This window comes from Anguilla rostrata, chromosome 8 (assembly GCF_018555375.3).
Source record: "Anguilla rostrata isolate EN2019 chromosome 8, ASM1855537v3, whole genome shotgun sequence".
Classification (NCBI taxonomy): Eukaryota; Metazoa; Chordata; class Actinopteri; order Anguilliformes; family Anguillidae; genus Anguilla; species Anguilla rostrata.
This window is the reverse complement of record NC_057940.1, coordinates 40,496,043-40,517,669: the sequence shown is the minus strand read 5'-3', so window position 1 is coordinate 40,517,669 and position 21,627 is coordinate 40,496,043. Positions and strand designations below refer to the sequence as shown.

The following is a 21,627-nucleotide window of genomic DNA, read 5'->3' as shown; positions in this document are numbered from 1 at the left end:
CCTGATAAATTACACCTCCCTACAGAACAGAACTGAATTCCTAAGAAAAAGCCTTAGTAAAGTTTAAATGGTTTTTAAGGGATAATATCAGAATTAGAATTATTGTCTGCACAGTCCATGACAATTATGCTTTATTGCTGTCCAAGGAAAAGGATGCATACACAAAGCAATGTTTTTCAAACCATTTTAGTTTTTTTTTATTTATTTAATCAGAACATTTAGAGAACAGATTCTCTAGAGACTGTCAACAGCATCTTAATGACACATCAAAACATCTATCTGCACTGTAAGGCAAATTAAACACCTACAGTACCCATGTGATAGAACAAAGTACACGCCGTCCTAAAAAACAGTCCCTCACCACTGTCCATGGCCTCCTTAACCCAAACACACACCTCTTCCGTCTTCCACCCGTACTGAAAACAGGACCCAGTCCTGTAAGGAGACCTGCAACTGCGCGTGATTATATTTGGCTGGGATTATATCATTACCTTCACCGTGTTACAATTAACACCCGGCTTTTCTTCAGCTAATTGTTATTAACAACACAATCCGCTTCTCCTTCGATTAGTAATAAGCATTTCTATATGCACACTGTTCTCTGCATTTGTATGCGCTATGCGTTAGCCCGAATAGGAGTTCCTCCTAAACGCAAAAATAATAACAAACACTGGGTCAATTGTTCTCCAGTGACTGCACTCAGGATGAAGATTATGATGGTTGGTTTAGCAGTGCCTTGACTACGAGAAAACAACAGCAAGGAATTAAGTCAAAGGAAAACACAATCTCCCTTTAACAGAGACCAAATCAAGACAAAATAATAAAAACCAATCTGGGATATCTCCGAACCATCAACTAATATGGCACCGAACCAACAGAGTCATCTATATTTGTATAACCAGAAACGTGAGTGTGTAGTGGTCGCCTCAGGGTACATATCCATAATACGGTCACAAATGCAGCAGTGCATTTTATTAGTTCCTTATACATCTCATAGAGAACTCAGCATTAAAAGGGTTTCTTTGGTTCTCAAGTGGGACACAAGCACTGCAAATAAAAATAGGACATTATTTTTGATAGCATTTCACTTTCATTTTAAGCAACTTAATGCATTTCTGAGCTTAGCTGCCACTCTTTGTGAAAAACTCACATACACTCTGAGAGGAAGTCCAATTGTATTTCGCCATGGAAATTGTACCAGATTTTTTACAAACATTTTAGACATACAAACTACTTTTTGATAGACAATTTCATGTTATGTTGCTGTGCACATCAATCATAATCTATGTTCAATCCAAGACTGTTCCTCAATGTGGCATCTGGGTGCCTGTATTTCATATGGATTTTAAGAACTGCTCAGAAACAACTCGTGCTGTTCAATGTTTAAACATCGAAGGCTACTGGGTGACCTATCTGGCTAATACCCGGGGTTACACCTGCTAATACACTTATAGTTTTCAAAGAGGCACAGGCATTGATTAATGATCTCATAATTACCATAATCCCAACTCAGAAAGCTACAGCATGAGTAGTCTTCCAAAAAAATGTTAATTTTAAGTACAAAGAACCTTATTACAACCTAAGTCCAGATTGTATTTAATTGATGTGGTACACTCATCTGAAATTATAGGTTTGTTAGAATAGAAAATAATCAGCCATTGATTTTTACATCCTGGTCATTATTAATTGAAAGGAGTTGCAGGGGAGTGCCCATGATGGAGGTGTAAGGTCTCTTAGCCAATCGGAACTCCTGTAGAGAGGGTCTTGATGATCTCTGATTAACTTAACTGGTTATTTATGCACTGTAGTCTGCAAGTTTGGCTTCAGTTCAGAAGGCCACAAGGCGTCTTTGGGCAAAAGAATTTGATATAACTATACTCAGATGCAGGTATTTCAAGGAAAGACCATTTAAGACATTTAGTACCCTTTTCTATCATTTCTGTTTTTAAGAGGAGAATAAATTAATGAATCCTCAGTATAGCTATGTTTTTATTCACCACTGGTACAACCAAAATACCATGTTGTATTACAGTATTGTCCCTGTATACTTGAAATTTGCTCTCTTTTAGACCCAAATAAGAAAATGTAAAATCGAAAAGACAGTTTGCATTTAATTTCAATGATGCTTCAAATTTAAGCTTTTAGCATATCAGAGATAGAGGCAGTTCCAGAGATTAACAAAAGGTAGCCAGCTATTCTGAAGACGACAGGAAAAAAGCAACAGAGATCCCAGAAAGATCATCTCAGCTTGAGCCCCAGTTCTGACCCACTTCTTCACTCAAATTTTTGTTCAGAATTTCTTTCTGGATCATTATTGCTGGAGTAGCTTTAATAAGCCCTAAGAAAATGGTAACATTAAAAAAATACACATTTGGCTATGCTAATGCGGCTTAACCTCGGTGAAAAGACACTACGAGCCCGATAAGCTCGGTCTACACCGCAGCCACTGACAGCAGCAGCCAGCCCCCCACCCGCACCCCCACCCCCCAGTGACGACTGCAGTTTGGTTTGCTTTTCGGAGCAAACCCTCCTGCCCGGACTGAATGCACATGGTCAGGGGACTGCTATTTTCCCAGCATGTCCTCTTTACAAAGTTTTAACCCGTGGGAGACAAGGAGTTTCACACTTGAAGAGTTTCCCATCAAAAAAAAAAAACGCCTGACACATCTTAGAGTCAGCGGGGAAGTCTACATGTGCACACGAACTGAATAACTGATTTTCAGACTTCTGCAGCACGGGTTTCAAAAGACAGTGAAATAAGAGGCTGGCTGTAGAACGATTTCCAAAATCGGTTTTATGACACGACATAATTTCCTTTATATTAATGCCAAAAGAAAAATCTGACGTTCTATTTATATTATTTAAATCAAACATGTCAAAATGGTAAGGAAGAGGACAGTTAATACGCCCTGTTTGGCAAGACATGGTTAACAGTAGTTCTCATCCTTACTGAAAAAAAATATACTAAAATCAAATGAAACAAAATGTATAATCAAGATGGTGCCCGTATAGTGTGAAAATAATACTTCCTAAAATATGGGCCCATATAACAAATTATTGTAGTCTTCAAATATGTTTCTCAAAAAAACACTGCGGTGAAATAAATTTCTCATTATGTTTTCAAACAAGTCCATAAATGTACAATATATTGAGAAATACTCAATTTCCACAAGAACAGGAGAACATGTTTTTTTAAAAACATTTTTTAAATGTTAGCGTTAAAACACTAAAAATCACCTTTTTGATCCAGACCTCTAACGTTTGGCGAGCTGCAATGGCAGCAGCGAATACAATTACAGTGAAATTTGAATATATCAATTACAGGCTTCCTGTTTGGTTCCGCCGGTAAACACGGCTGCCAGGAGGGCCTACTGGGCCCCGTCGGCGAGGGTTTGAGTCTCAGCCGTGTCATTAGCCAACCACGGCTGCGGGCCCACAGTGGCGGGGGCCAAATTGGACTAATCCCGCCAGGGGATAGTTTAAGTCAGCCAGGGTTCCGAGGGGTTTCCACCGCGCCGGCTCCTCCCGACGCACGCCAGGCTCCCACAGGCGACCGGCTGTCGACGGCGAGAGGCGCGCGTCTCCTCCAATCAGCGCCGGCGCTCCTGTGAGGCCTGCGACGTGCGAAGCGGCCCGTGGCTCGCGAGAGAGCGCGCGGGAGAGGAGCGCACGCTTCGGACGCAGTGCTCTTCGCACGGGCGCGGGTGGCGCGGCAACGGCGGTGACAAGAGGGACAACCGGCCCCTCCAAATCGGCCATAAAAAAATTGTCCAAAAAAAAAAAAAAACACACAGTAATGATTGTAGGTTTTTCTTTTGGGCCGTTTAATCATTGGGTTTCGCCAAAGACGAACATCGCCAAAGCGAGTTTTCGCTTAACACGGAAGGGATGACATTGAAGGTTTCCACCTGAACGTCCTGTCCAAGCACAGGGATGCTAACAAGTAAAATCCCCTCCCACCAGCGCGGCTTTCACAGCTTCAGCAGTGAACTACACGGGGAATGTCAGGAATATCCCACATTCAGAGAGCAGTCTCGGTGCCAGGGTAATCACTGGCTGCCGCGGCAATGAAATGGTAATGACAGGGGAATCACATTTATGATAATCAGCCATTCGGGGGAAGAGAGGATTTATTGTTCTGCATTTAATTAAAAAACTGTTTGCATAATACGGAGTATTCAATTAATGGAAAAATATGTGACAGGAGCATCAGTAATCAATACCCAAAGTGTGAGCCGAAGACTTCCCGAGGTTTGGAAGACTTGAAAAGGCTTATATAAAAATGACATAACTCGGCAGAGCCAATCACTGCTAACAGGTTCCACAGCCCCCAACCCCACCTACCGAATCTGATAACACGTTTTATGCAATTTTGTGTGATATCATTCGGCAGCCAAACAACAGAACCCACGGTAAATTTTCAGCAAACCACAAATTCTTCATTTTGTTACCTGCCCCGTGAAATCATGCATACGTTGATCTTTTTTCTGTTTCAACCCACTCGCTAAAATACAATATTTACAGAAAACAGCATTCGTGTCTTAGAAAAAGAATCGATGTCACTGGAAGTAAAACATTTTCAATAAAAGTTCAGTCAAGATGCATAATAGCACATAATTTCCTCCCAGAGGTGCTCTGTTCTGTCTTTGCGCAAGTAAAATACCATGTGAAAAGTTGTATAATGGAATGTCATAATGGAAATCTACACTAATGTGGCATGGTTGTTAGATGTTCTTGTAGCCTGCTATACTTGCCAAAATCTAACCCGTTCCCCAAGTTCCCAGGGGACTACTTACTGAAGTACAATACATGGGACAGTAGGAAGCTTTCACAATCTTATTCTAGCTTTCAGTTCATCTGCCTTCACAAGCAAACCTTATGCAAATGGCTCATGCATTTCATGGTGACATGAATTTGAAGTTAATTGACTAATGGCCCACTTTGCATTCATAAATGCAGAAGACTGAATCCCTACAATTTGGATTTGTACGTCTCTAATTCCTCAGTGATGTGTATCAGTAGTTTTGGTGACAGCCACCACTGCTTTCCACCCTACGGTCTATCAACTGTGCAGTCACTGTGCCTGAGACCCTCGCTGCAGGAGTTCCGATTGGCTAAGAGACCTTACACCTCCATCATGGCCACTCCCCTGTAACTCATTTCAGTTAATAATGACCAGAATGTAAAAATCAATGGCTACTTTCCATTCCAAACCACCTATAATGTGATAGTGCTATAGCACCCTGAGCTATGGAAATGTAACACATAAGCATACATTTCCATGAGAATGATACAAATATAAAATGGCCACTCATATACATATTAAAAATATGACCAGATAAATATTTTTTCTTGATTTGGCTCAGTACTCTACAATTTTAGACTTGTAATCAAACAAAAGATCAGATTCTACATTTTAGTATCACCATGTAGAAATGACTGAACATTTTATAAATAGCCCCCGTTCCCCGTTCTCCATTTCAGGGCACCATAATGTTTGGGACAAATGGCATCACAAGTGTTTCTGATCGGTCAGGTGTGTTCAACTGCTTCCTTAGTGCAAGTATAAGAGAGCTTTCAGTAACTAGTCTTGATTCTAGGCTTTTTATTATCTTTGGAACCTGTTATTGGTGTTTGTCAACATGAGGACAGAAAGTCAAAGAAGCCATTATGAGGCTTAGAAATAAGAAGAAAAAAAAAACAGTCAAGAGACCTTAGGCTTACCTAAATCAACTGGCTGGAACATTGTAAAAAGAAAGAGAGCACCGGTGAGCTCAGTAACGACAAAGGGCTTAGTAGGCCAAGGAAGACCTCTACAGTTGATGACCAGTATTCTTACCATAATGAAAAAAACCCTACAAACACCTGCATGACAGATCAGAAACACTCTTCAGGAGGCAGCCGTGGTTGTGTCAGTCAGTACGTTTACATGCACAGTTGAAATTGAGCTATATTAATAGCTCGATTTGGCCAAAGATGAGATTTAATTGGATTATTGTCGTTGTCCCAATATACATGACTCGGAAAGAATCAAATTATTGACCAAGATGTGTCTGACTAAGGCTTCTCATAAATCCTGCTTCCTCCAATTTTGTCGCAACTTTTTTGAATAGTTTGAATCATTCCTCGTTTTTCCTCCATCCATGTATTTAGGATATTTAACTCCTTTAGTTGCGATAGCAAAACGGAGCTTTAGAATGTCACCAGCAGTGTATGCGCGTGAGCTCGACAATGCATTTCTCACCGAAAAAGTTGTTGCCTTTTTTTTTAGTTCATTACAGTGGTGATAGAAGTGACAATAATTAAGTGGTACTGTGCTGTTAGCCTTTATCGATCGCCATATAAGGTTAATGTGAAGTACAATCGGACAGCACTAATCCATAAAAATGTACTTTGAATGGCAGGCTATTTGCTCAATCAAATGATAAATGTGAAAAAACATTTGATTATAGTCAGCGGCACCGAAATTTTCAGTCACACCCTCAATAAACGGCAAAAGTCCCAGTAGAAGTTATATATTTTTCTGAAACGTTATCGATTCCGCTTGGCCATCGTGAGCGTAAAGTTGCTATGTAAATTACGGAACATGCGCAGAACGCCTAGGCCAATTGTAGTCCGATTGAAGCGTATACATGCCGTAGTAAATCGACCCAGAACTGCATTATATGTATGTATGGTATGTTAGTCCGACTTTGAAAAATTTGACTTTGTACGATTTCAGTCGGACTACGATGTTTACATGATGTTACATGAAGTCCAGTTTTAGCCGGACTAATACAATAAATCGACTTTTTCAAACATCATGTAAACCCACTGAGTGACTACAGTCCGCAGAAGAATTCACAGACATGGGCTATACTGCAAGATGCAAACCTCTAGTTAGCTGCAAAAACAGGATGGTCAGGTTGTAATTTGCAAAAAACTACCCAAAAGAGCGTGCAGGCTCTTTTAGGCCATTCAATAAGTTTGAAGGCATTTGTAGGTCAGTATCACTCTGATAAAAGTGATATATATATATATATATATATATATATATACCCTTTAATAAAATCCACATGTCAATTGTTGGATTAAAAATCTAAAACTGTTGAGTACAGAGCCAAATGTCTTTTTGGCTGAAACATTATGGTGTATATATATAATGAATGTGAGTGTGAGTGTGTGTGTGTGTGTGTGCATTATGCTCAATATTACCCTTACAGTATGTTGGCTATATATACACATAAATGCATAAATATACATAGCCTACATACTGTATGATAAGAGTCATACTAAGCATAGCATTGTACAAAGGGGTATGTTCCAGAGCTACATTTTACAGATTGTGGAAAGGAGAGAAGGGACATAACAATAAAGTTAAGGAGAATGTTTTACATTTCAGACTATATGACAGGTGTTCAGAAGCCTCAGACATTTTTGGCAATTAATTTTTCAAATGTTACTTGGCTATAACTTAAGTACTGTATCAAAATTACAGTTGAAACATTGTACCAATGGTCAACAAAAAAAAGACTTAGCATCCATATTGGTGGATTATATGATTAAATGAAAGACAGAAAAAACACATCAAAGATTACACGTACAATACCAACACTGACTCTTGCTTGAGCTTTGAAAGGTCAACATATGTTTTATATTTTGAACAGCGCTGTCCCAAAATACAAATATGACATATGTTACACTGAATATATGCAACTTGTATGTTATTTTGCCTCTACATACATTTTTTTTCTTTCTTAGGACTGATAAACACATCAAAAGCTTGCAAAACCAAAGCACACATTAAGAGGATAATGTCAAATGTATAGCATTCAGCTGCATTTAAGTCCATTCTGTGGGTTGATTAAACCAGTAATTTTGGTGCTTATTATTTGCAGCACCCCCAAATCAGAAGTAGATACAAATCTACCCGTGAGTCCTAATAGACTTATCCCTTATGAGCAGTAATGCAAGCATTTATCTGCATTATGAACCACACAATGCAAGAGCTGAATGGCAATTTTTCACAGGCAATTACAGTGCATGTGTGACTCCCTGTTTAAAGCAGCTCTAATAATGTGTGCAACATGACCACATGCACTCTGCTCTCTGCCGAACGCCCGTAGTTGCCAGGGTAACGAATTTTCTCTCTGACTTACCCTAACATTTTATTGACTGTCATTATGTATTATTAAAAACATACATATTAATGTATAAGATGAATTAGGCCATTGAAATGGACAGCATCTAAGAGGCTCTTTATGTATAAAAGTTCTGGCCTTTCATTTATTAAGCCTTCAAAAAAACTTGCATTTAACATATGAAATGGATACACGTGAAGTGCATGTGGAAAGTCTCTATTTCTTTACAGACAAAGGGTGTGTTCTGTGGAGGAAAAAATAAATACACACAAACACACTCATACGTACACTGCCGTGAAACATTCTTTGCCCCTTTCCTGATTTCCTCAATTATTGCATATTTGTCACACTGAATGGTTTCAGATCTTTAGGCAAAATGTAACATTAGACAAAAAAAACTGTGTAAACACAAAACACATTTTTTAAATTATTATTTCATTTATTTAATGAAAAGTTATCAAACATCCATATCAACCATGTGAAAGTAATTGACCGCTTAGTTAGTCAATCAACCAATTAACCAAATTGAATTAATAATCAGATTCAGCTGATTGAACACAGCCACCCCTATTAACTCTAAACGTCACTCGTACTGAACCTCACCATCAGAGTGACGTAGTCACCACAAAGTATCTACAAGCATACTATGCCTCGATCAAAGGGAATTCCAGAAGAAATGAGTAAAAAGTTGTTGAAACGTATCAGTCTGGGAAGGGTTACAAAGCCATTTCTGCAAACCACTACAAGGAACCCCAGTAAGCGCAATCGGGCTCTGTATTCCAGACCCACTGTCGCACGGCACATGGGCACAGTCAATGGCGGGGCACATGGGCGCGGCTAGTGAATGTTGGCATTTTCGAGACCAGAGACGAGGAGGGGACAGCACAAAGCACATGGCGCACCTGGAAACAGGGCTGGGTTACACTTATTATATTACCAGTGGGTGTGGTGCAGTCGGATTTATTAACAGCCAATCAAACAACCTCTTTTCATTCCCTTTAAGGGCCATGCGCATTGTGCAGGGCGTACTGCCAATTTCTGCAATGGAAGATGAGGATAATCATATTAATCAGATGTTTCTCACAAGATATTCTTTTGCGAGAGGTGCAGAGTTGGACTATCACTTTTAATTAAAAATTGAGGTAGAACAAATCTCATAAATAAGAGAAATTTGTTTGCGTTTCTTCAAATTTTCTTCTAACAGAATTAAAACAATGCTTAAAAGGTTTATTATGGACCAGATTTAATTTCTCATTAAACCTGTAGATAAATAGCTTAAACATGCCATGTTATAATAATGACGACAGTATATTGAAGTTTCATCAAACAAAATAAAAGCAGGGAAGATCATACAATGCCAGTGACCACATTCACAGCAGTAAAATGACTCAGTTCTGCCCAAATGAAAGAAAGAAAAATTATAACATGAGTCCATTCATTCACAACAATAGCACGGCCTAACTGAACTACATTACATTACATTTATTTAGCAGACGCTTTTATTCAAAGCGATGTACAAAAGTGCATATCATGGTCATTGGACAACTACAAACACAGGTTCAATAAGGTACAATTTCATACAGCTATTTCTAGCCAAGAACACAAGAACTAAGCGGGATTGGATGAGTTCTGAAAGTCAAGTAATACAAGTCAAAGCTATACTGTTTTGGACACAGGTAATAAATGATCTAAATAAATGTATTTAAAACATGAAGCAACCACAACTCATAAAATCTCGCCAACATATTTTTTTTGTCAATAAATGTAAAAAGCACAACCTTCCTAATTGGTTGCTCATTTTATTATCCATGCACAGTATGCGCTTTTGAATGAACAGCATTTTGTCTGGTAAATACCACAGATGTTAATGATTTTTCATTGTTACAATTGTACCTCACCTCTGTTACAACTCTCCCACACATACATTATATGACCAAAAGCATCTAGACACCCCTTGGTCTGGGCCCGTTTTTCATGGTTTGGGCTAGGCCCCTCAATTCCAGTGAAGGCAAATCTTAATCCAATGTCAATTCTCAACAATTCTAGACAATTCTTTGCTTCCAACTTAGTGGCAACAGTTTGGTGAAGGCCCTATCCTGTTTCAGCATTACAATGCCCCCGGGCACACAGCAAGGTCCATATAGAAATGGTTTTGTGGAGATCGGTGTGGAAAAACTTGACTGGCCTGTGAAGAGCCCTGACCTCAACCCCATCCAACACCTTTGCAATTAACTGGAAAGCCAACTGCGAGCCAGGCCTAATTGCCCAATCAGCACCCAACCTCACTAATGCTCTTATGGCTGAATGGAAGCAAATCCCAGCAGCAATGCTCAAACACCTAGTGTATAAAGCCTTCCAGAAGAGTGAAGGTTGTTATAGCAGAAAAGGGTGAACCAACTCCATATTAATGCCCATAATTTTGGATTTTGGTTTTCGCCATGTAGTGTTCTTTGCATATGTAACACTGGACGATGTTGTTTAAATTGTATACAAACTGTTAATGATCCCCTCAACTATACATGTAAAAAATATATATATATATATATATATATATATATGTATGTATCAAAAGTGACATATATGCATATATCTCCATAATTTCATATATGTTTACAAAACTCAGCATTGGGTCACAGTTTTGGTAAAGCAGAGAAGAAAAAATCCCATTGCCAATGCCAATCTAATTTTCACTTATTTGAAAAAAATGTTATGAAATTAGCAAAATGGAATCAAATCATTCAGAACACAACACAGGTTTTCATATGTTTTCTTTCAAAATGAAAAGTAGGGAATAGTAGAGCTTACTCAGCTGTTCAAAGTCTACAAGCTTAGGTACCATTATACTCATGGTTGTACTATCACTAGCTAAATGTGCAAGTTAGCGAAATACATTAGTATAGTCATAAATACTGTGATGAAGAGACTGGACATCCGCGGATCTCCTCCGAAACACAGGATGTCACCACCTGTTTCTTTTCACATCACAAACTATAGCTAAGCTTGCACCGAGTGGAGTCAGTGGAACACCTTTCATATGCAGCTTTAACATACAGACTGACCATTGTGGGTCACCAGATTGCGATGATACGCGGAGCCCTAACCAACGGAACTCTCGGATATCCTGGGCAACATTATCAATAATTGCGCACTGACCTATGACCTATGGCATAGAGACAGAGCGCAACGCGTCATACTCTGAAAACCACGCCCACCGGAGGGGAAACAATCAGCGCCACAATATGCAACCAAGGGCTGAAACGCTAACAAAATGCCTGTAGCTAGCTAAAAACATTAGATTTAAGCATGTCAAAGGATTATTTTAGCACCCTATGTCTACCTGCGTTAGTTTAACCCTAGCTTGCTACTTCAGCGTAGCGACAATGTTATAATGGTCTCTGAAAAACGGTATTTGCCTTTGGCTCGGGGGGCTTCTGGGGAAACTGATGCAGAAATTAACCGTAGTTTAAACATGGCAGCCAGAACTTAGCTAACGTTAGCTACTTATTACCTGCAATTTTATTAACGCTAGCTAAGTAGCTATCATTTTAGCTTCCCCTTCCCCTTAGCCATCTACAAGCTTGTTGAAACAACGTCGCTAGCCAACTCCAAATTATTTCGAATGACAGTAACGTACTGTAGCCTGTAGCTAGCTTGCTAGCTGACACGCCACTAGACTCCAATGTTAGAACAGGTTTTTCGGTTCGGCAGCTTATAAAAAATTAGTTCTGTGTCCTTTACCCAGCTGGTAGTGCATCGCACCACACACCAGCTTTTAGGCATTTTTCTGTTGTTTGCTAGCAGACGAAAGTAACAAGGAGGCACCTTCACGCAATACAAAGTCAATGGAGAGCGATGAATTGTTTTCCCCTCTGGTGTGGGCGGGAATTAACTGCTCTCTGTCTCTATAGTCAGCACTGGGATGGTCCGGATTCAATCTGAGACCATGAGGCCCATCCATGCACCACGCACACACACACACAAACACACAGACACACAGTCCAATGTGTTTAATGCCACTGAGGAGGTCAACAAAACAATAATCTTCTGAGAATCAATAATGGAAAGTTACAGTAGCTATATTAAATGAAAGAGGACTGTAATTGTGCATGTAATAAAAAAGACCAGGATACCATACTTTGGCAGGTGTCCACTTAGCTTGAAGATCAGCACTGTTCTAAAGTGTATACAATTAAAACCCTTGCATGAATAAATGGGTTAAACTGTACACTAGAAAAAAGAATAATCTAAAGCCTTTACTACTTTTATTTTGACTTCTCACAGAAACCAGTTGTTCCTGCTTGTTCGTGTTTATGGAAAGAAAATCCAGAAACAATCCTAAACCACTATGAATCTCACCTTTACCACTGAGGCTGTAATTTGAAAATTGACACGGCTTGTCAGGAAACAGTGAGGACAACTTTTGTGTCAAGTTTCATCATAATCCCAACATTTTAGCACGACATAATGGTCAATAGGCAAGGACCAGAACCTGCTTAACTGGACTAAAAGCAGCTGAAAACATAATGCCTCATGTACCAACAGTTAGCAGAGAGAAAAAACATACCACAGTTACAAATACCAGAACTTAGTGGTAATATTTTTCATTTTTTGCAACTTGTTTGTTTACATTATGTGGCTTCAAGATACTTTAGCATTTACCTTGTAATATGGGCCACAGTTCACACTTCACATACCCCTCAAAAACAGCAGATTGTTTTGTTTTTTACTATTAAATTTGTACATTTAGGGGGAAGTGGGGGGAGCTTTGTCAAAGTTTTGCATTTTCATTTTCAAAATACAATGTAAGCCATTTGTCCATATTTTTTACTGAAAATGAAATTGTTACTGTTCACAACAATGAACTGAACAGCGTTTCCAATTTTTTTAAAAACCCCTTTAGCTAAGGTTTATGTGACTGATTTCCACCATCCACACAGCCAATCAACTATATTAAAGAGAAAAGAGAACAAATAAACATAATGCAATATTTCCCCTTCATGCCTTTATTTTCGTAAAATGCTTCCTTTAACATTTATGCTCAGCACAATGGAGAGGTGGAGCTCTGTCTGTGTGGGAACAGACATGTGCGGAGCCAGGACTACAGAACAGCTGCGCCATTATCTTACCCCAGTGCTGAATGCCCCAGTTGGCGGTAACTTGTAATTACTGACCCAATGAGAAAAGCAGAAGAAATGATGACACAAGCTGACAGCAATATGGGAAAATTGATCAGGGTAACATCTTGTTAACTTTAAAAAAAAAATTCAGTCGTCTGTTAGTTACTATCCACTAGGAGCGGGCGATGTGGCCTAAAATTCACAGCACAATATTTAGCACTGTTTGCATTGCAATAATGGTATGAGATCACAATGTAGATTTTTTAAAATTCAGAATCATTCCTAGTTTATAAAACCAGAAAGATTAATACGTGAATCAGTATACTCGATAACATTTTACTGAACAATTTTTAAACTCCTGCAACAAAGCTAACATTTTTCAACACAATTGTTTTTATTATCCAATAAAATTGATATAAAAACTGACATTATTTTTACTAATCACTATATAAAGTGTATAACAAAAAATAACATACATTTCAGAACGCAAATGCTTGGACAGTGACACAGTTTTTGTTGTTTTGGCTCTGAATATGAGATTAAAGAGTGGACTGTCAGCTTTAATGTGTGGGTATTTACATAAATATCAGGTAAACAATTGCAGCCCTTTTTACAACACTCCCCACATTTTGGGGAACAAAATTATTTGGAAATTAGGCTGCTCAGCTGTTTCTTGGTCAGCTGTGTGTTGTTGCAAACACAAGAAAGCGAAGGAAAGGTCTAGAGTTGATTCTAGATTCAGAATTTACATTTGGAGTCTGTTACTGCTGCGGTTGTCTCTCAACATTAGGAGCAAGGAACACTCAATACCAGTAAAGCATGCCATCATGGGGAGGAAAGATTAGAATAAATTGATCAGAGAAATGGCTAAAACATTAGGTGTGTCAAAATCTACTTTTTGGTACTGCACATTGTTGCACTGGTGAGCTCAGCAATATCAAAAAACCTGGTAGACCACAGAGGACCACTGTAGTAGATGACCGGAGAATACTTTCAATTGTGATGAAAAACCTCTTTTTACCTGTTGAAGACATCAAGAACACCCTTCAGAATGTACACACTCATGTGTCAAAAACTACAATAAAGAGGCTACACCAGCATAACCTCAGAGGGTTCACTACAAGATCCACCGCAAGCCTCAAGAACAAAATAACCAGATCAGAGTTCGCTAAAAGATATATTAAAAACCTGTAGAGTTCTGGAACAAAACCTTACGGACAAATCAGATGAGTATTACTCAGTACCAAAGTGGTGGCGAGAGAAAAGTGTGGAGAAAGAAAGGAACTGCTCAAGATCCAAAGCACCTCCTCATCTTTGAAACATGGTGAAAGTAGTGTTATGGGGCTTGAGCATGTATGGCTGCCACTGGAACTGGCTCATTTGTCTTTATTGATAATGTGACTGCTGATGGCAGCAGGATGACTTCTGAAGTGTATAGAACCATCTAATCTTATCTGAAATCCAGCCAAATGCCTCAAAACTCATTGGACAATGCATAACCTTGCAGCAGGGAAATCACCCCATAAACACTGTTAAAGCAACCAAGGAATTTTTTTTGGCAAAAAAGTGGAATGTTCTTGACTGGCCATGTCCATCACCTATTCTGAACATGCATTTCACTGCCAAAAGAAAATTCTCGTACACAAACAGGAACCGAAGATGGCAGCAGTACAGGCCTGAAAGAGCGTTACCAGGAAAAAGACTTAGTGCCCAGTGACTCATATGGATGACAGACTTCAGGCAAACATTGAGCACAAAGATCAGCACAACGACCTGTAACAACTAACATAATCTCTTTTAGAATAACGTTAGCTGATTTCTCTTGTTGGTTTTACAGTTAGCACTACTTAGAATATCTAGCACGCCTGCCGCCTTAAGATAGGCCAATATGATTTCAAACAAAATGCAGATTCCCAGACTTTGATTTTACTCTGGTCCTGTGTTTTAACGTAAATGTTCCATCACACAAGTTCCGATGCCTAATTTTTAAAAACGATTTGCCACAATATCCAAGTTATGGCAAAATCCATATTGTGGCACAGTGCCATACTGATATTCGCGTTAATACCAGTATACCGCTCAACCCAACTACCAATGCAATGTCAACAAATGCTGACAAAACTGACAAGATGCAACCAAAAAAACAAGGTGAAATAGTTTGTATTTTGGACTATGCGGGAACACAACTGGGCTTGTTTCTGTAACAGTGAGGAAACTTTCGGCCAGGCGGAGCAGGTACCTACCCATCTTTGGTCTGGTCAACAACACCTGCCAGCAAGTTTACAGCCCCCTCAGACAGCCTGACGTCCGTGTGCGCATGGAGAAACCGACAGACGAAGTCCTCGGGAGACATGAAGTGCTCTTCATTTTTCTGAATGCTTGCATACTGCAAAGAAACATATTCACAAGTAATTTAAATACAATAAGAAAACAATATTTTCTGCATTGCTTTTAATTTAAACTTTTTTTAAAAAAAACTGGATTTATTGAATCTTTTTGAATATTATGAACAGGAAAATTCACATGAGAATCAGGCAAACAAGGCCCATGCCACTCATTCGGAATTCCTCCCTCCCTCACCCACCCTCCCTCTTTCCTCCCCTAACCCCCCACCCCTTTAACCTACACCTATTCCCCCACACTTAAAAAATCCATTCAAAAAGAATAAAACAAACAAAAGGCACTCAAATTATATTAGAGGGCCAACAGATCAAAGGCGGGTTACAAACAAAACATTCTGGCTGCATCTATTCTTTTATTCGGAGGTGAGCGGCCTCTATGGAGGCAGTGAATCCCCCCCAGATTTTTACCCAATTTCCTGGGTTTCAGCTTCAGATTATACATCATTTTCGCACTAGGCACAGAGGACGCTAGTTCTGTTAGCTACCTTGTGGTAGTGGGAGGTTGCTCATCCATCCAGCAAAACAGCCATGTATTGATTAGCTGTAGCAAAAGCTATCTTTATGAATCTAAGCTCACTACCTAGTTAACAAAGTTGAATCACCTAGCAATGCAAACCGTCAATCAGCAGAAATGGCCACTGTAGTAAACCAAGTGCCTACACTACACTGTTCCAAAATAAGCTTAAAGATAAACCCATATTCAGAAAAAGTCTCTATAAGAGTAGGAACAGATACAGTGAGCTCCATAATGCCTGGGACAAAGTTGTTGTTTTTTTTTTCGATCTGGCTCTGTACTCCACAATTTTAGATTTGTAAACAAACATGTCACATATGATTAAACCACACATTCTCAGCTTTTAACAAAAGAGTATTTTTATACATTTTGGTTTCACCATGTTGAAATTACAGTACTTTTTATGCATAGTCCCCACCATTCCAGGGCAAGTTCGGCACTTGGCTTGAGTCCAGGTGTCTGTAAAGCAGTTTAACCAGATCTAGGAATCAGGGGCAGCTGATCATCTTACCCATTGTTTCAAACAAATATTGCCAATTGACCCAGTCAAATGCTTTTTCAGAATCTAAAGATACAAATGATACTGCAACACATGGCTTCATGTCTAATTTAGAGCAATGGATGATAAGGTTCTCACATTTTATATATATGAATGGTTTTTAATGAATCCAGTCTGGTCCATATGTATGAATGGTTTTGAATGAACCCAGTCTGGTCCATATACACTAGATCTGGTGCAACTTTTCTAGTCACAATTCTAGGACTTTGGAAAGTACCTGAAATTTTCTGGGTAAAAGAGAAACAAGCTAGACGTTTGATGGTAACGACAATTGGGAACAGCAGTGTGTCACATCATGGGTATTTTCCCGGCTGGGGCAGAACTACAATCAGGGCTTGTTCTAATGACTCTGGGAGTTTATCTGTCTCTATGGCGTGGTTGCATATAGTGAGCATAGGGTCCAGCAATTTAGGAAGAAACATTCATACAACTCCATAGGGAGTTTGTATAAGCCTGGGGACTTCCTGAGGCAAGTTTTGACATGGCTTCCATTACTTCTTCTTCTGTAATTTCCAGGTCAAGAGCATCCCTCGTGTCATCAGTCGGAGCTGACAATTCATCCTTATGAAAAAGCTGCTTCATTTTCTTTGAGTGGCAACCCTGGATGGCCAGATTTTTAGTAACCCAAAAAGGCAGTTCATATCACCTGGTGGTAGTATGGTCAGTTTAAGTGTTGTGTATTGCCCCCTGTTCATAGTTTCAGTTTGCCATTTACTGCAAATAAGTCTCAGACAGTAGTGTATTAGGGGTATCGTATTCCAGTTTTTTTACCTTAAAGTTGCTGGTAAATCACTTTATTGTCTGATTCCAGGTGTTCTTTCTGGGGCTCTATGTCTGTTTCCAAGGCATGGCCATTTTGTGTGTGAAATGGAGGCCCTTTAGCAGGCCCTCATAGAGTTCCACTGAATGTCAGGAGCAGCTGAGTTTTAATTTGTATTAAAGAAGATGTTAATGTCAGCATCATTTAGTAAATGAGAGCCAAAGCTCCATCTCTTGCGAAGGACAAGGTTATGTGATGTTGGAATTGTAAGTAACACATTCTTACATGATCCCCTCAAACACACCAAACAGTGGAAGTATCTGAGTGGCAAAGGCACACACTTAGTCTTACCTGGTGCATAACTGGAATGGTATTAATTTAATGTTATCTTGGTTATCTGATTCCAGAATAATGTTTTAACCTTTCCTCTGTGCTAACAGTTACACATAGAAAGAGACTGCAAATTGAGGGGCTAAAGCTTCTTTGTACCAGTGCGGCTCTATACAGATCGCTATCTATTTCGGTAGATACGGACGTGCCTCTATACAAATATACAATTGTGTATCTTGCAATGGCACTAGCATATAGGCAAGTGACTACAGGGAGGACATGTATATTAGGACTATAAAACCACAAGGTGTGTAGTGGTTTAGAGTCAAGGAGGCCAGGTTCAAGTGAATGCAATGTATTATACAGTGTGTTCAATAATAGCAATATACAATGGTTCACTGCAAAATGTGAGTAGTGAAATGGATATATGTGAATGACATGTAAGAAGTAGGCTAATAGTGACAAGTCTCCTTGAACCATTCCACTTTCCCCCTTATATACTCAAGGATCACAGAAAAACCCCAAATCCAGGAAAAAATACACAATCACAACAAAACCGCAGTAACATCCATGACCCTGCTTGCATTACCTCTGTAACCCTATCAAACCAGGTTAACCTTTGTAGCACAGTTGGCTACTGACTCATAGATAACTTGCATCACCTACAGTTCACTTTTGAACTGTTCCAATGTCTTTATTTAGCATCACTGTACCACACCATCACTGACACCAACTTGTTCCCCATGACATCGAGGTTCCAACAACACCAAATATGATTACACTTTATATGGAAAACCTAAGGTTTACATTGCGCTATTTCAACTCAGTAAATGATTGCAACTGTGCAGCATTGGGGCAATAGCACCATCTCTTCATCAAACTTTTCTAACTCCCTGTCAGCACCATAAACACAGTCTGTTCTTCTTTGGGGGTCTGATAAGGGGCACACTCATGTAAACCACCCTACAATCTAATAAAATCTAAGCAAAGCAATCACAGGAGGATACTACTTCTATGCAAATACACATGCAGTGAAAATGTAGCCTTACATTAAACCAAGTAAGAGAAGTGGAGAGTAAATTTTAAAAAAGACAATCACTGGCTATTGTTGTAATATCTTCTTGGTATATAAATAAAATGTGTCAGACCCAAATCAGCAACTATATAGAATTTAAATACACAATTTCTGGTGAACCTGGTGGGGTGTCTATCGTTAAAGAAAAAAGAATTTGCAAGTGACCCTTTGTCAGGAGGAGAATGCTTAAAGATGTAATTAAGGTATGCTTCCACTAACCCAGATTGTGTGCAAAGTCTCAACCAAAGTCTCAACCAAATGCCAGTATTCTGTGGCGCAGCATCAACATTGTAAAAACAATGTTGTAACAATGTTTTTAAAAAATGTTGGCAGTGCACGCTTTGGTTGAGACTTGTGCGGATAAACACAGATGGCCTACTTCTGTAGAGAAAGCAGTTTCTGATGAAACCATGCAAAACCAAGCTCCATGGAATTTTATTTGGAAAAAATATGTTGCTGTTGAATTGAAATTGAAATGGACATTTTTGGTGCTTTGAGGTTACAAAAACTATCTATTGAGGTCCGTTGCATCAAGATGAGCTACAGCGGATACCTAGGAAATTCATCAAATCTCAGCAAAACTATATGGATGAATAGATAATACTGTGTGAAAACACACAGTACCTTAATTAGATTTTTGGGTGTCCCTTTAAATATCTTTTCTCAATATTCAGTCAAGCAAGTGCCCAATACTATCTTCTGTCACCATGCATTTACAAGTCCTCGTATTCTCCATCCACTTTAAAGATGACAGCATGCGCTCAACAGAAAAGGTGAGAACAGAGACTATAAAAAATACAACAATATTCGTTTGGCATCACAAATAAAAGCATCAAGACAAAGCAAACCAAAAACATGCTGAATACAGTCCAATTCAAATTAAAATGATGCTAACCTATAAGCTAGCAAAATTATCTGTGAGTCCAATAAAAAGGGAAGGCACAATTTGGCAAAAATTCATTGGAAAGGTTCAAAGAAAAGTATGAGTTTGACAAGTCAAATTTGAAGTGACCAAAGAGGAAGAAAAATCTCTTTCTAATCATAGCAATGCACTGCATAACAGCTGGGCGCATATGTAATGACCAAATATGAAAGATGTTCCAATAGTATCAGTTAAAAACTATCAAAGTAAATCAAACAAAAATATATGTTGTGTACGGTTCAATTCAAAGTTAGCTAGCTAGCTATTGATATTGATATTTGTTGCTAGCTATTGTTAGCCATTCATAGCTAGCAAAAAGCATTTGTGAAAAATAAATCTTAGGCCATGCTTCAGTAGGCAGCCAAATTAAACTGGCAAATGAACGAACAATCTCTTTGTCCAAGACATGCATAGCCAGCTACTGAACGGGTTACCATGCCAACACATACTCTACTCACTCAGGTACGAAGAAACATCTGGATATTGCTCCAGGAGAAGTTTCGGCTGCTCTGCAGAGACAGAGAACCATGCTCCAGCAGTCTGTGTATCCACCCTAAAAGTGGCTGGGTAAGGGATTCCATACTTCACTTCCGCTTGCCAAAGCAGCGTCTTCAGCAAATTGAAAGCCATTCTTATATTGTGAAGATGGGTGACAAGTCAGGGAAAATCGTTATTTTTGAGTTGCTGTAGAAGAGCTTGGCTTTCTTCCATGCTTCCAGTATTCTCACACTGTCTCTGTAAAGGAGAAGTATGAGAACCAATAGCGTAGGCCTCCCATGCTTGGGCAGGGGCCTCTGCAGCTTGTGATGCGTTCCCTCTAGCTCAGAAGCACCCGGTAGCCCTAGGATTTCTGGAAGCCATTTTTTTCAGAAAACCCAGTGTCCCTGCCCTCCACACCCTCATGGAATCCCATGACCAAGAGATTTTTCCTTTCTCTGACTGTTTTTGTATTCTGTCACTGTCCATATAATTTGGCCATGCGCATCTAGGGAACATTATTTAGCTCTTGGTGCAGCTTAGTGCTGGAAAGCTGACATTCATTGCATGGAGAATCCAGCTAAGTTGTTCTAACATCTGTCGATTATAGTATTTTGTACATTTAATTTCTGAATGAGTCCACCTAAGCAAGGCACTGAGATGATAATTTTCTAAAGAGAGATAAACATATATCAATAATTTAATAATTTCTGCAGAAAACCTGACAAATGGCAGGATGTCAGAAGTAACCAGTCTGTTGCTATATTTGGTGGGAGGATTGACGATGCTAGCAGGTTTTTTTGGCGTGTCATTATTCCTCCTCAGCTCTTTGGCGTATTTTGGTGGCATACGGTAGTTTTCCCAAACAAAAGGGTTACTTCTTGGGATGAAGAGGCTCAAATACTTCAATTGTGAGCAAATTTACAGTTACTCTATGTACAGTTACACACAAAAAATGAGATTTATTCTTTGCATTTGGATATGTGATGTTTGTGCGTATACGCCTGAGAACGCTAATCATGAACTACTTGTGGACCACAGTGCTACAATTGTCACAAGGTTGAAGAGACGAGGCCAAAGGAATACAGCAGGAATGTCAATTTCCACGGTCAACTAGTATTCACAGATAAACTAAGACATGTTGAGCACAGGACAATGATGATCACAGCACCCACAGTCACCATGACAGCACAAGCCTGATACACCCAACTGAAGCATCTAGAGGATGAACAATACTACCCATCCCAAATTGACACAGGGACATGTGAATGCCACAGAGTGAGATGAGATGGGCTCCTCCCAAGCACCAAGAGAGTGGCTCCAGGAAGAGCTAATCAGAGCTACTCAACTG

General features: G+C 39.3%; 1 protein-coding gene across 3 annotated transcripts in view; it reads right to left on the bottom strand.

Moving 5' to 3' along the window:
- The window catches only part of LOC135261706 (electrogenic aspartate/glutamate antiporter SLC25A13, mitochondrial), a 63,968-nt gene that overhangs the window by 39,209 nt on the left and 3,132 nt on the right, over window positions 1–21,627 (bottom strand). For 2 of the 3 annotated variants that reach the window (XM_064348245.1, XM_064348246.1), the window contains exon 3: window positions 15,481–15,623. In XM_064348245.1, coding sequence (XP_064204315.1) covers window positions 15,481–15,623 — 143 coding nt within the window. Of the gene's footprint in view, window positions 1–15,480; window positions 15,624–20,257; window positions 20,309–21,627 lie in introns of all 3 variants that reach the window. The other variant, XM_064348248.1, reaches the window with a different exon arrangement.